We start from the raw sequence: 16461 nt of genomic DNA on the forward strand, positions 1-16461 counted from the left end.
GGACATGTTCCTGTGTTTACTACTACTTGACATTTGTTTTTTATGATAAGTAATAAGAAGATTTTATTGACAAGTAAATAGTCATAATCCAAGTAAACATGAAGTATATAAGAGAAAACACCTAAATACAAGCTAGGAACTTGACATTTAAAATTAGTTCATCACCCAAAATAAGGTGATGTGTATGCAGTTTTTGCAAACCACTACATTGTTTAATATGTTGTGTTCAATATTGCCTTTTGGGGTTTTAAGTCATCAAAAAGGGCTGCTCTTCCAGTTAAATAATGCCCCCTTTTCAAACACTAGGGTGGTTGTAATTCATGGAACTGTATTAACTTGCAAACAAAGCATGAAAAACAAATAGGTTTGGGTAAATATCACAAGCCTAGAACGTGACAATGACAAGCCAGCCGATGTAGCCAGTCAAATAATATATGTTCTTTAGGACCATAAGAATTCTTTTGTTTATTCCTTTCTTGTGGTTTGAAATAGGTGCTTGAATCATTTGGTGGTTTGTGATGCTTTTATGGGTGTAACGCTTGCTAAATTCTGGTCAACCTGGAGATTTTGTGCATAAATTGTGGGTAGAATATGCAAATTTGCAGATCAGTTGGGTTACCCTTTTATTGAAAAGAATTAGAACGAAATGAACCATATATACACATACACACAGAGGATTGCAGTAGGTAATGGTGAAATTATTCAGGTGAAAAAGAATTAGAAGGAAAAGAACCATATATACACACACACACACACACACAGGACTATTAAATAACTATGATCTGATTGGTTTGGCAGTTATTTAATACAGCCCTAGATGGTTTTGTATTCAGTATACTCTGATGTTGTAAAAGTATTTATATTTCACATAGATGCATTTATGGCCTTCTTATTTACTATGTATGGCTTAAATTTGGTTGCATCAATACTAATTTAATTTCAAGTCTCTAAGCTGTCATCTTCATTACTTTTGTAACTTGTTCTCTTGACCCCTATGGGTACTGGAGCCTCACTAGGATGCAAGAAATTGCTTACTTCATGGATAGAATTACAAAAAAATATTTCAAAAACTGATATGATTTAATTGAGAAACTTCTTAATATGTCTCAGATTAAAAATTATATATTTTTTTTAATTTTTTAATTGTTTTTTTAATAAACTTCTTAATTTTTATATATATATATATGTGTGTCAGATTTCAAGCTATGGAGGCGCAACCATATGGAACCCCAGAACAGGATCAGGATGTCACAATTCCATCCCCAGCACCGAGATCCAGACCCACTTCCAGAACACAAATTTCATGTGCAAATAGTCAATTCTCACTCCTCGTAGATATAGAAGATGATGATATATTTAATGAGAAGGATGAGATGAATATTGGAGATGAGCTGGATGTACCACCTCCATCCGCGAGGGTTAAGCCACCAGAACCACAATCAAATAAAAAAAGGTCGTGGATATGGGAACATTTCACCAAGGTTGACGATGATCCTCAGGAACCACATGCGGCTTGCAACTATTGTGGCTAAGAAGTTGGATGTCATTCAAAGAAACAATGCACTGCTTGTTTGAGATCACGTCTAAATGGTTGCTAGAGGTATAAGATAGCGAAGGGATTGGCGGCCAAAGATCAAACAAAGTTAAGTTACGAAAATTCTACTGTGACTGATGGTACGCAACTTAAGAAAATGATCATCCCTCAATACAGTGAGAAGATATTGAGAGATGCGCTTGTCGAGATGATAATTGAAGATGGGATGCCTTTTACTACCGTTGATAAAAGAGGGTACCGAAAGTTTATCAAGCTCATTGAGTCACGATTTCCATTGTCACCACGGTATACAATGATACGAGATTATATAAAAATGCATTTAAAAGACAAGGCTGAGATGAGAAAAATGTTTGTGACCACTGGCCAAAGAGTCTCATTTACGACTGACACATGTACGTCTATACAGAATGTTTCTTACATGTGTATTACAACACACTACATTGATAGTTCATGGACTTTAAGAAAACGGATTATTGGATTCAAAGAAATCAATCATCATAAGGGTGCATCAATCGGGGCGGAGATGGATGATTCCTTGAAAGATTGGAGAATTCAGAAAGTTTTATGCATTACAATTGACAATGACAGTGGTAATGATACTGCAATTGAATGGTTCAAGCGAAATACGAGAGTGAGAGATGATGTCATGTGGACAACCTTCATCTTCAGTAGGTACCTCACACTTGACTTTGACACCTCCCTCTGATGACCTTAGCCCAGTAGGTGCATTGCCTCGATGTCGTCAGAATTACGACATTATGAATGAGTATCATCAGCTCGTTGCATCGAAGAATATTATGGAGTATACTTCAGAGGTTGAACGGTATTTTATGGAAGAGGTCGAGGCACCTAGTCTTGCATTTGAGATATTAATTTGGTGGAAGGCTAATTCCACCAAGTATCCAATCATTTCCTGTATTGCCCGAAATGTGCTAGCCATTCCTATTAGTACGATTGCATCTGAGTCGGCATTTATCACTGGAGGTCGAGTGTTGGATGCTTTCTGGAGTTCTTTGTCAACGTCAACAGTGGAGGCCCTTGTTTGCACACAGAATTAGATTAGTGATACACCCCTTGAACTAGATAGTATTGACCTTGATGATGAGAGCTATAGGTATGAAAATGGTAACCTTATTTTACTTGTTTTTTTATTATTGATTGTTTTAATTGTTTTTATGATTTCATAAATCTATTTAGTTTATATTTTTTTTTATCATTTCACTGATGTAATTGTGAACCCAGTATAATTTTCAATGACTGATGGAGTATGGATAAAAATAAGTTGATATCAGAATTAATTTAATCTTAATTGGTATTAATGGTAATTAAATTTTATTTTTACTGTGTTCAATTTTCTAGATCAATTTTGGTTACATTTATTGATTGAAGACTCCTTTTATCTTAATTTCAAGTACTTCAAATGACCAAGTACGATGCTGCAAATGATTTTTTTTTTTGAATCAATATGTTTATTCTTATGAACTGTTTAATCAAACTTTGAAATAGGCTGTTATTTATATTATTAATTGTTTAGGACTTTTTGAATTATATGTTCAAACAAATTTGACATTTTGGGATGAAAATATTGTCCCTAATATTCGTTGTACCTAAACCAAAATAAATATATATTTAATAATTTTTAGTCAAAACAAGCTTTTATATATTTCAAGAAAATTGAAAATAAGAATGAAATCTATACAAAAATACCTCAAATTAATAAAAACTAAAGTTCCAACTTTCAAGTACCAAGCTAGCATCACATACAAAAACAAAAAAGAGAAATATTAATAGAGTAGAAAATACATATTCAAACTCTATTCAATAAAATAATTCCTATTTGTTTAATTGAGAAATACTAAACAAGAATAAAATCTATATAAAGTGAGTTTTTATTAAACAAGAATAAAATAAATTTAAAACAAGATGGTTATTTTACAGTCGGAATTCTGGCACCGATCAGAATCAAACTCTGATTCCTTTCAGAATTGGAATCAGAGATCGATTTCAACTCCGACAAAACTCCGATTACTCATTGTCTTTTCTTTCTACACATTTCTTCTAGCTTTCAAGGAGGTCGGGTTTAGTCCGATTAGGCCACCAGTAGTTGAGTCCAAGCTTAGACAGAACCATTCCATTGTCAGCACTTCCTACATCTTCGGATAAAATGTCAAAGATTACTACTTATCTTTGCCCTTTTCTTAAATATATACATTGTATAAAGCACATGCAAAGAGTTCCAAGCGCAATTCGATAGACATTTATCTTCACAAGCTTTAACCGGAAAACACCTTAGTCTAAACATAAACTGCATGCAGCATATGCAGTTTACATGGGGCAAACAGAGGAAAAACATCATGAAACTCAGCCACACGGCCTCCCAGACCATGAAATTTACTGAGCATACGCATTACATTAAAGCAGTCTTTCATATTTATTCAAGTATTTGAGATTCTAAATCAAATACATATGCTGCACTAAATTGCACCAAAAGACAGAATTGGAGCAAGGACAGAACACGTCCCAGCACCACCAATGACCAACAAAATTTCAAAATGACGCTCTATTTGGGGTCAAAGAGTTGCAAGTTGCAGCACATGATGTGGACAATGAGATTTTAGGCAGTTGTCTGTAGCTTTGGAGCCACAGCTTCTGTGCTGTACACAGGATGAAGCACGTGACCGTCCTTGGGCTCGACATGTACCCATTTTCTTCCAGTTAGCTTATTTCGCTCAAACTTCACCAGGCCTTGTTTTAAAGCGTAAAGAGTATGATCCCTTCCCATTCCAACATAGTTTCCTGGATGGAAACGGGTGCCACGCTGTCGTACAATGATATTTCCAGGTATTACTCTCTGAAAATTAACAAAAGAATCCAACCATAAGTAAATAAAAATACTGATTTCATAAGGCCATTATGGTTGCCACCAATTATCTTTTCATCTTTGTTATTGTTCTTGCTATCGTTATTGTTTCTCTCTTTCATAACTTTATTTAAAGCAACATAACTCAATTTAATGCAAGAGTCAAGTTACCTCTCCACCAAATTTCTTCACCCCGAGGTTCTTAGGTTTTGAGTCCCTTCCATTCTTTGAAGATCCTGCGGTCTTCTTGGTAGCCCAGCGCCTAAACATCAAACTCAATCCATCCACAGAAACCTCTAAATTCAGCAGAAACAATGAATTCATTAGAATAGACTCACTCAACACATTCGCGAAACTAAGTAGCCTGCCCACCAAAGTAAAAAATTGTACCACTAGCACTGCTGTAAACAGGAGCATTTGTAACCAGCTCCCTAAGATTCAATCTTCTGCATAAAGATGCTACAAAATTCATCTTCTTGATTCCAAAATACGATGAAGCACAAAACCTGAAACAAAAATGCCCATATAACAACACAAAAATCGCAACAATTGAACAATGAAAAAAGGAGCGTTGGAAAACAAGAAAAGTTGGGTGCTCCATACAAACCAATCATCATTTTACTTATATAACATACCCAAGTGGTGATTTGCATTCAAATCTTCTCCAAGCTTAATGATCTTACAATGTCATCCAACTTGCTGTTGTTTTCTTGTCCTCTCTCTCACACTTCATATCTATTCTATATTATCCTTTTTTAGCTATTATGCTGTTGGAGTAGATAGCTACACCTGTGAATCAGAAGTCAGCACGAACCCCTTTGAGAATACCCCCCGCCCCCCCCCCCCCCCCCCCCCCCCCCCCAAAAAAAAAAAAAAAAGCGGGGCCGCTCCTCCAACAACAGATCTAGCTCCTGCTTACTGACAATGGCGCAATAAGGGCACAAGATCAAAGAAAAAAAAGAGGCACAGAAAATGAAACGCACAAAACCCCATGGTAACAATCATCTAACGACACCAATAAAATGAATGAAAATGATCGATTGGACTGAATTCAAACGAGGACTCGGTGTGGCGGCACGGCGCTGCGACGGAGCAGAGAGAGATAGAGAGGTCGGGAGAAGAACCGAAAGGGAGGAAAAAAAGACTTACCGGCGGCGTAGTGGGTGGCGCGGCTTACAAGTGCAGAGAGGGAGAGATTGGGGCAGAGAAGAGATGTAGAGAGTGGAACGGAGAGAGAGTAAGGCCAATAGACTTTCCGGTAGGGCCAGTGGGTCGGACGGCGTGGAGGAGCACGGCAGCAGCGCACAACAACTTGGGGCGTGAGGCTGGCGGTTTCGCTGCAGAGAAAAGGAGATCAGGAGAGGTGGGGTGCTCGCAGGGAAGGTTGGGACGAGAAAATCGGGCTTTAAGAATGGGTATGCGGGCTGGGCCTTGGGCTTGGGTTTGAAAAATAAAAAAGGACTAGGGTTATGCCTGAGGGAGGGAGAGAGAGAGAGAGTGTGTATTGGCCGAGCCCAATTGGCCCAGTTGATTGTCCAGTACATCCCTCGTTCAATTGCTGAGTCAGTATGGTGTTAGTTGTTAGTTTTATGTTGTTAATCGTGTCCCTGATGTAATGGTCTTATGACCCTTACCGCAGATGGTTGAAAGCCTGGCACATCAGTTGCAAGTGGTTGCTAATAATGTAGTTATGTTGGTTCGTCAAGCTGGAAGAAGACAGGAGGAATCACCACAAGATTCTCAAAGCAGAACAAACAACCCCCTTTTTGAAGAAACTGGTATTATACAACTAAGGTCAGTTCGTTTGGATTTTCCCAAATTTGATGGGGAAGACCCAAATGGATTGCTTTATCATGCCAATCAATTTTTATGCTTTCATCAAACTAACGCTCACTGTTGCATTTTGTTGGCTCCATTTCACATGGAATAAAGACGTTGACATGGTTTCAGGAATTACTAGCTAGGATAATTTCATGAGAGCCTTGCTTATATGTTTTGGCCCAATTGCTCATGATGATCCTATGAAAGCATTCACAAAGTTGCGTTAAACTACCAACGTGGAGACTTATAAATGTTAGTTTGAGTTTATCTCAAACCAACTTCGTGGTTTGGCGAAGCCTTACAAGCTCAATTGTTTTCTTGGAGGATGAGATGGCTTCCGCTATATGGTTCGAATGTTGCATCCCCAGACACTTTTGTGTGCATTTGGCATGGCAAAAATGCAGGAGGAGAATATAGCTGCCTTGAGGAGAGTTGCAAGGTTTGGTCCCAATCCTTCTAAGAGATCATTGGCACTTCCAGCCGCTGAACCAAAGGTTATTGTACAGGTACAAAAGCTTTCACCCACTCAAATGAAGGAACGAAGCGACAAAGGAATGAACTACAATTGCAATGACAAGTGGGCTCGGGAGCATAAGTGCCGTGCAGCTAAGTTATTTATCATGGAGTGTGAAGATTTGGGTAATGAGGAAGATATTCAATCAACTCCATAAGTGCCGTGCAGCGAAGTTATTTATCATAAGTGTCATGCAGCTAAATTATTATCATGGAGTGTGCAGCCAAGTCCATTTTCTTCCCCCATTCTTTTGGTTCGCAAGCAAGATGGGAGTGGCGTCTATGTGTGGATTATAGTGCTCTTAATAAAGAAATTATAAAGAACAAATTCCTTATTCCTATAGTGGATGAATTATTAGATGAACTCAATGGGGCTACTATTTTTTCCAAATTAGATCTAAGGTTGGGTTATCACCAAATTAGAGTTTTCCCTAGTGATATTCCAAAAACAGCTTTCCCAATGCATGATGGTGATTTTGAGTTTTTAATAATGTCATTTGGCTTTACAAATGCTCTGGCAACCTTTCAAAATTTACGAAAAATTTAGTTAGAGGTGGTTAATTACTTGTTCTGACCCGTTCTTGTATCTCTGTTCATATGTAATTATGTGCATTCTGACCTATTCTCCAATCTTTTGACACAGGACTTGCAATGCCATTGTGACAGGGTCTTCCTGATTTTTTGGGACAATAAATGCTACGATTTATTTCTTCATCACTCCGTGTATAGGAGGAAAGTCTTCTGACGTTAATTTTTTGTAATCTGTATTGAGCCGTAGTATGAGCTAATCATTATAAAATAATATACTTATACTATACTATAAATAGACTAGATTGATTAATAATAATATATAAATATCATACTATGATCGACTACCATGTAATAGTAATGTATAATAACTAATATATAATAACATGTAATAGTAATATATAATAATTAATGTAAAATAACATGTAATACTAATGTATAATAACTAATATATAATAACATGTAAGATGATTGCATAATAACACTAGTATAATAACATATAATACTAAGTTTGGTATATAATTAAGTTAGAAACTAATATAACAACATGTAATTCTTTAAGTTTCGTATAATAACATGTAATTAAAACACTATAGTACAAGTCTATAATAGCAATAAGTTAGACATTAGTATGAAATATTATAATGAGTTAATAACAAGTAATAGTATAGTATAATAACATATAATTAGACACTAGTTAAATAATAATTGTTAATAAGCAATACTAATAATTAAACTTAGTGATATAAAATTAAAAAACCCATAAATAAAAAAATTTATTGCTAAAAAAAAAGATTAAAATCGCAAGCCCAGTCCAAAAGACCCAAAACAGAGTCAAAATGGCGTGTTTTTAGGCATTTTGACTCTATACACCTTACCACAACCATGCTGTTACATAAAACGACATCGTTTTTATAGGGTAAAACGACGTTGTTTCACGTGTTTAGGAGCTTAACAGTTAACACCCCCCATTCCCCTGTTTGATCTCTTCACTTCTAATGTTTGGGAACATTCAAAGCTCCCCCTCCTCTATCTCTTCTAAGAGCATTGGCAATGGCCTAGCCATTGCCAAGTCTAAAGTTTAGCTAGAATTTCATCTTTTGGCTATAGTATTAAGTTTTAGCTAGATGAGTCCACATTGGACTAGTCATTTTAAAGGTAAAATAATAATATAATATTATATATTTTAATAATATTAATTCTTTTTTTTTTTTTTTACAAATACACTTCCTAAACAAAGCATTATATATTTTATCAATTATATATACAAATACACTTCCTGAAGCAATTACAAATACACGGCAAATATATTTCTTGAAGCAAAGCAGTCCAAATTTACAATTCTATACATTATCACATTGCCAACACAATATTGAGCAACACAGTCCACAAATTACCTCAACATTCCATAAAAATCACATTGCCAACACAATATTGAGCAACACAATTCACAAAACAGTCCACAAAATAATGCATACAGACTTCTCCATAAACTTTTGAGTATAGCCCTCCTTTAATGGATGTAGCATCTTGACAGCCACTTCATGATACTCCTCAAAATCATGACCCAATTGGTGACCCAATTTGCAGTATACTCCACTGGATCAAAAAAAAAAAAAATGCATAGGCTTGAAACTGAGAGAGCTTAATGCCATCATCAAACAAACCTTCCCCATATCATCATCAAACAAACCTTCCTCATATCAATTTGGTTTATCTGATGACCCATGATCATGTAAATCATCACTGGGCAAATCGACCCATGATCATGTAAATCATGAACAAACCAATAACATGATGAGAATATTAACGTGCTAGACCAAGAAAGGGGAAAAACCAACTAGACAGAAGATCCAAAGAAAAAAAACAAAAAACATAGGATTGCAAACAAAGAGTATATGGACTCTGCAATAGGCATACACCACGCATACATTCAAACCACCAAAAAGCCATGAACTTGCTTTCCCAACCCAACATACTTTTTCCACGCATACAGACCAAAAATTTCCCAACACATTGAAGAAAAATAAAAGAGCCAAACAACAGAACATCTTCTACAATGTCAAGCAAAAACCCCAAATGCTTTCAGACTTGCACTAGCAATGTCCCAAGGCAACAGAGAAGGAACTGAACACTAGCAAATGCTAGCAATAGCATCTTGTGTGATTGCTTTGTTATAAACCATACCCAAGAACATAGCAGTAGTGCACCTTAACCCACAAACTAAATGGTTGTGATCTCACGGATTGTGAAAATGAACCAAAGGCATAGCAGTAGTGCACCTTAACCTACAAACAACGGGTCTCCAAGATCACAACAGCAGGTCTATATTCACCATCCAAACTAAATGCCAGTAGGGAAAAAAAGGATCAAAATCCAAGCTACGAACATGGTAGATGAAATCTCTCTGCAAATGACGTTACAATTCAAGCCATGGAATGCAAAAAAATGCAATACAGCAGATAGCAAACAAATAATCATCTTTAATATCAACAGTTGCCCAAAAAATTACCAAAAAAATCTATGGAAAATAATCCCGTATACCATTTCATCCTCGAAAAAAAAAAAAAAAAGCTTTCGCATTTACCTAAACAAATGCTATCGGTAGTGGCAGATTCGTGGAGGAAGAAGAACCTCCTGGATGATTCGTGGAGCAAGCTGATATCAAGATTTTAATTTGACCTTGCAACGTAAAATAGGAGATAAAACTAAAATCGGAGAAGAGGGAGAGAAGAGGGAGGAAGAGAGACTTACAGCCGGAGAGCACGGAGACGACGGCAAGACTCGGAGAAGGCGCTGGAGAGATTTGGGGTTGCAGGCTTCAGCACGACGACGGGTTGAAGAAGAATGGAGTTCGGGAGAGGAAGAAAAGAAAGACTTGAGGATTTTGGGGCAAACGAAAAACCGAGGGAAACGCAGGGGCAGGTAGTAGAAAACAAACAAATGATGTATGCAGCGAGACGAAGAAGGCCGAATGGGGGGGGGGGGAGCACTTCGTTCGGGAGAAGCTGCAGAGGAAATGTTGTAATTTGGGGGAAAACGATAAACCGAGGGAAAGGAAGAGAAAGCCGGTAGAAGAAAAATAATAAACTACTCTTTGGACTCAGTACAGTAGCTCTCCATTGTTGGCGAGGACCTAACAGTTACTGTAACATTTATGTCAAATTTTTAAAGTTTGACTAGGCCAATGCAGATGATTATTATAGAAATACTGGTTATTTTAGACTTGCATATGGCAATGGCTAGGCCATTGCCAATGCTCTAAGAAATCGTAGGTCCCCATCCCATCCCATCGCCTCTCTCTCTCTCTCTCTCTCTCTCTCTCTCTCTCTCTCTCTCGGTAGTGCCTCTTCCGTTTGCGACCTCACTCTCTTGTCACTATCTATGTGTTCCCTTGCCCTTCATCGTCGCCACAACTATCACTTGCCGCCGGATCATTCTTCTAAGTTCATTTCCCTTTGCCTCTCCGTCTTTGTCTCTCCTAAGTTCCTTACTCTTGATCTACATCTGTTACTTGGTCTTTATCTCTCGATCTCTGTCAATTTGTTAGGTTTAATTTGTTGATTTTAATTGAGTGTACATATGCATTTTGGGTTGACTTTGGGTGATTTTGCTTTCAAATTTTGGGGTTTGTGATTTTGCTTGTGATTTGGGTGAATCGGTGATTTTGCTTTTAGATTTTTCTTGTTGTGATTTGGGTATTTTGCTTCTTGTAATTTTGGTGATTTTTGGTAGTTGTGGCTCCGATTCCATCAGAGCAAAGTCTATGATGGTAGGAGTAGGAGTCGAACACCGACACAGAATTAGGAGTCCGATTGAGTCGGTGCTTTGCCCATTAATATATCATGTTACCTTGAATCAAATTTCGAGCTCACGACTGGCATAGTTGAGAAATTTTATTTTTTCATTTTTGATTTTGTCGATCGAAACATATCTTGATGATACACATTTCTGTAAACTATTTAAAACTTGTTGCCTAATCACACCAGAATCATAAATATTGCAGTAGCATTGCTGGGCATAATTATGTCAAAGGGTTGGGTTACTGTACTACCCAGCTCTCATTGCTGGGCTGCCGTCCAGTTCTTTTTTTTTTTTTAATTTTTTTTATATTTTTTAATATATTTAAATATTTAAAAAAAAAAACAAGAATACACTTAAAATTATTTTCTTAATTATTAAATAAAAAAAAATTTACCGAACAATATACTTGAGCGGTACTGCCTTGGTGGCATAGTAGCATTATGCCATGTCAAAACATTTCATCACTGTAGTGCTCCCACTAGGTCCTTCTAGGAGAACACGATTCGATTGCATCAAGCCCCTAAAGGGTTTTTTGATGCAAGCCCAACGAAGCTCAGATCTTTTGAGATTTTGAGGTTTTGATCTCACAATTTTTTTCAGTGAACTTAATACTCGAAAGAGCTAAGAACGATGTTACCAGAGAGCTTGGGCCTGCCTGATGCTGTCCTTATCTTAGAGTATTTTCATTGACTTCGTTACATTCATATTTAAATTTGATTAATATCAATATTTTTTTATATTTATCTATTCTATTTAAATTTAATCTTTACGTTAGATTAGTCATTCATTTTTTATATAATAATAAAATATTATTAAATTAATAATTTTTTTATTTAATTTATTTTATCATATTTCTTAATTCTATCAATTAAATATCAATAATAATTATATTCTAATTAAATTAATATTAAAATAAGTATTATTAAATGTTAATAATAATAATTATATTATATTAAATTAAATTTATTATATTATATTAAATTAACATTACAAAAAAGTATTATTAAATGTTAATAGTAATTATATTATAATTAAATTAATATTAAAAAATTATTATTAAATGTTAAGAGTAATTATATTTTAATTAAATTAATATTAAAAAATTAATATTAAATATTAATAATAATATTATTATATTAAATTAATATTACAAAAAAGTATTATTAAATGTTAATAGTAATTATATTATAATTAAATTAATATTAAAAAATATTATTAAATGTTAATAATAATTATATTCTAATTAATTTAATTTATTTATTTGAAATAAGAAATTAATATTTTAATATTTGATGAATGAATAGTAGTTTTTCATCTTTAGCCAACTACTGTAGTAAAAGTTTAAAAAATTTTAAATTTATCCAATTCAATGTGAAGAATTTTTTAGCTAAATTATGAAAAATTTATCCAAGCATCTCATTTGGCCAATGAGGATGCTCTTATGGGGGGGCTTGTGTCCTTGAGGTCCATGTGCATTTCACGTGAAATGCGAAAGTGAAGGATCTACTTTCAGTGTTCCACGTTTTCTTGTTTAGAAATGGCAAAAAATGAACAAGACACTAAGAGCATGCTTATCCTAAAAATACAGTTTGTATTTAAATGGATATACAATAAAAAAAAAAGGAAAAAAAAAAAAAGCATTTGACACGATTCTCGAATAGTGTATTTGATTTAATTATTTTTATTCATATGATAATATTTAATATCCCGTCTAAAAAACTAATTACTCTTATTTTCTAAAGGGCAACGTGCAATTATGCCCCTATGATATTCTTAGGATAACCATGTTCTTAGGATACAACAATCTCAGGATAACCATGTTCTTACGAATACAACCTGATGGTGTTGCAGAAGTAATGTGAATATTATTGATGTTAATAATAAATGGGTTGGAGTCCCACTCCTTTTTAGAGGAATGTGGGTTTTAGTCCTACTCCTCTTTGGAGGATGGTAGGTGTGTTTTCTCTTCCTCTTTGGAGAGGAGAGAGTGTGGATGTACTCCTCCTCCTTGGGAGGATGGAGTGTGGGTGCATCTTTCTTCTTTGGAAGAAAGGTTGTTTAGCTCTGTTTTATACAGAGTGTTTTTCTCTCTTCGGAGAGGTTTAGAAGTTAAAGACAAAGTCCGTCACTTAGTGTGCGGGGTACTCCAGTGCAGATGCGTAGGTTGGTTTACAGTTGGGATTGTCCTGATTTGTTAAATCACATTTGTAACTTCGCTATGATGAATGAATTCACATCTTCAAAAAAAAAAAAAAAAAAAAAAAAACTAAACATCTAATATTGACATATCAATATTTACTTTTCTAAAGAAATTGATTCAGTGCGGATGTATTATTCAAACACACACACACACATATATATATATATATATATATATGCTAGTGGAGGCCAAACGTGCTATGAACAAAAATTTGTTCAGAGTAAATTTGAAAAAAAAATAAATGCAAACATAATTTGTTTTTTTTCTTTTTTCTTTTATGATCATTGTATTCTCGGCCATATTGCACATGGCCAATAGAGAGAATATTGAAATTTTTGTATTATTTTTGATTGAATATTTTTGAATCTGCAGTAACAATACACTATCAGGAGAAATGATTAGGACCCATTATCGAGATTCCAATCATTTCTCTTTGGAAAATGATTGGGATCCCAAATTTCGGACTCAAAAAGTGTCCCGAATTGACTTTTTTTCCTTAGTGATTAGATAAAGTTTTTTTTAGTGATAATGTGAATTTATTTTTAAAAAAATATTTGAAAATATAAAAAAAATAATAAAAAATAGAAAATCACAAAAAAATATATTGATTCAATTGATATTCGATAAAAATCTTTCGGTGATTCTAACAGCACTCTTTTTCAAACCATTCATCTTTGTTTTCAGTACATCTACTGACTTTTAACATATAATACATTAAAAAAATCACAAAAATAATAACGGTAGCTGAATGCTAGAGTGGTGGCTGTAACAACTTCCTTATTTGTAGACTATGTGGCTATGTTTTGTCAATTTGTTCGTGCTCACCTTGTACATCGAAGATTATATTCACATTTTTTTACATTTTTAGCCTTATTTGACTGTGGTAATTTTTAATTTGGGCCTTTTCGAATTTTGTCTACCCGATAGAGTCTGGGTTCTTCTATTTCCCTTTTATTGGATGATCTGGTTCTTAAAGACAGAACATGCTTGTCATTTATTAAATTTTACATAATATAATAGAAATATTGCATGCTGATGTGAAGTGTTATCATTCTTATCAGTATGGGGAGGCGTGATGGCAGGTTGATGGGAGGGGAGCAGTTTTGTTATGGTTTTTTTAATTAGTTTATATATTAATAATTTGATAAATTTTATAATTATAGAGAAGTAGAATAAATTAATTTTAACATTGTATTTAAATTATAAAATCATATCGAAGGGCTAATAGGTAAAAAATTATCACCACAAAATAAAATAAATAAATAATAATAATGCTATTAATGGTATTATCAATATCAAATTTCTTATTAATATAAAATTTATTATTGAACAATTAAAATCATATTTTCTAAATATCAAATTTCCTATTAGTATCACATTTGTTATTAAAGGAATAATTTTATTCAAGAAAAAAATAGTTATATTTTGAAATGATATATTTAAATAAATCATTAAATGGACATAATTATTAAAAGAAAAAACAATGTATAACAAACTCAAAATAAAAATAAATAAAATTTTATGCAACATTTATTTTATCTTTTAAGTTTTTATTTCTATCAGATATCTCTTTTTAAAAATAAAATAAAATAAAATAGTGTTGCTTCCTAAAATGTATTGCTTTATAAAGTAAAAAACAATCGTAAAAATTCAACCCATATATTGATGCTTCTGACACCGTTTAAACAAATATAAAAACCCTTTATTTTTGACATTTTATTCTCTCTCCTTTTTACTCTCTACGCCGACAGTCATGATCTTCTATATGTCTCTCACCTTCTCCCTATTTTTTTTCTCCATTACTGAATGGGTGGGGCTACTCCACCTTTACGGCTTTACCGCCCGGTGCAAAATTTTTTCGTTTGTTTTTTTTTAATTTCCTTTTTATAATTTTTTAATCACTTTCTTAATTATTAAGTAAAATAAAAATATATCAATACACTTAAATTTTTTTTTTAATCATTAAATAAAAAAAATTATTTTTTTTTTCCGAGCAGTACACTTGAGCGGTACCACCCGGGCGGTAAAATGACTTTTTCCTCACTGAATCACACCACCTCTCTCTCCTCTCAGCCCTACGAATACCAAGATGAAGAGTAACGGTGATAAACCCCCATTTTCACCATCAAAAATTTTTTTTTTCTTACTTACTTCCAAAGTCGGTACCGTTTGCATCATCCTCTTCATCATCTGCAACTACAAACTGTTCGCAAAGGTATACTTTTTTTTTCTTTTTTACAGGTAGATCTGGATGTAAATCATGTATAGAACACCACCGTTGCTCTTCGCGGCATGAGTTATTGATTTCTAACTTTAGTTTTTCATAAAAACCTTCCGAAAGCTAAGATTTCTTTTTAAAAAATTTGATAGTAAATATGGAGCATCGGGGCACTGTTCTTAATGGCATGAGTGATTGATTTTTAACTCTATTGTTTTGTAAAAACCTTCCAAAAGCTAATTTTTTTTTTTTCCTAATTTCTTCGCAAATCTGGAGTGTTGGGGTTCTGTGTTCGTGAAATTGTTGGTTTTTCGACTACGTGTGAAATTTGTTGTTCTTCTGGATGCAAAATTTGGTTTTTCAGTTGCTTGCATGTGAAATTAATTGTTGTGTAATGGTTGCCTGCACAAAGTCCTGCAGTCCATGCTTCATTAGGTTGCTGACCAGTTTATTTTATTTTTGTTTTTGTACGGAATGTAAACAAAGTAGTGTGAATCTTCTATATTTTGTACGGAATGTAAACGGAGTAGTGTAAATCTTCTATGTACATGGAAACAAAAACGGAATGAGAATTTTTACTATTCATTCCTGTAGCAATGTGATAGACACTTATTATTATAAATATATATATTTCTCCTACTCCAAAGTCTAAAATTTTGATATGAATCAAGAATTCAAAGGATGATAATTCATGGTTTGAATTACATGAAAAAGGATCACGAAGTTGCCGCAGCTGAATTTGTAGACAAGACCCAACTCAAGATAGAAATGTCTAAATCATTGGCCTATCAATGATGGACACCCACTTATCTAATTTTTATACATTTTGCAATGAAATATGAAATCATTAAAGATTTGATTACTTTTGTACGCAATATGGGATATGTCTCCATTTGTTGAATAAGATACCCAAGATTTTTTAAAATTTTTGCGACTCTATTTTTAGACTTTACTTGGAGACT

At 34.0% G+C, this 16461-nt stretch overlaps 1 protein-coding gene and 1 long non-coding RNA gene across 4 annotated transcripts; both read right to left on the reverse strand.

Annotated features, from left to right (window-relative positions):
* Positions 1-3787: 3787 nt before the first annotated feature.
* On the reverse strand, positions 3788-5813 carry LOC122313180 (50S ribosomal protein L27-like). Of its 2 annotated transcripts, XM_043127954.1 has the most exons (5): positions 5565-5813; positions 5051-5204; positions 4806-4921; positions 4587-4711; positions 3788-4406 (listed from the first exon to the last, which is right to left on the reverse strand). In XM_043127954.1, the coding sequence occupies exons 3-5, from the start codon at positions 4885-4887 to the stop codon at positions 4170-4172; spliced, it is 444 nt and encodes a 147-aa protein (XP_042983888.1). In that variant the 5' UTR covers positions 4888-4921; positions 5051-5204; positions 5565-5813; the 3' UTR covers positions 3788-4169. The 2 variants fall into 2 exon arrangements, with proteins under 2 accessions (XP_042983888.1, XP_042983889.1); XM_043127955.1 differs by lacking the exon at positions 5051-5204.
* A 2744-nt stretch (positions 5814-8557) lies between these two features.
* LOC122312357 lies at positions 8558-10594 on the reverse strand. 2 transcript variants are annotated; one of them, XR_006243172.1, is made up of 2 exons: positions 9865-10594; positions 8558-8876 (listed from the first exon to the last, which is right to left on the reverse strand). It is a non-coding gene; the product is annotated as an uncharacterized LOC122312357 (long non-coding RNA). The 2 variants fall into 2 exon arrangements; XR_006243171.1 differs by having other exon boundaries at positions 8558-9684.
* Between the last annotated feature and the right edge of the window lie 5867 nt (positions 10595-16461).

Source organism: Carya illinoinensis, chromosome 6, assembly GCF_018687715.1.
Source record: "Carya illinoinensis cultivar Pawnee chromosome 6, C.illinoinensisPawnee_v1, whole genome shotgun sequence".
In the NCBI taxonomy this organism is placed as follows: Eukaryota; Viridiplantae; Streptophyta; class Magnoliopsida; order Fagales; family Juglandaceae; genus Carya; species Carya illinoinensis.

Excerpts from the sequence above, each read along its gene's own strand:
- LOC122313180 (XM_043127955.1), bottom strand. The coding sequence starts at position 4,887 with ATGAATTTTGTAGCATCTTTATGCAGAAGATTGAATCTTAGGGAGCTG. Across the intron at positions 4,712-4,805 it reads TGTTTACAGCAGTGCTAGTG|AGGTTTCTGTGGATGGATTG; the intron begins GTACAATTTTTT and ends TGCTGAATTTAG. Across the intron at positions 4,407-4,586 it reads TGAAGAAATTTGGTGGAGAG|AGAGTAATACCTGGAAATAT; the intron begins GTAACTTGACTC and ends GTTAATTTTCAG.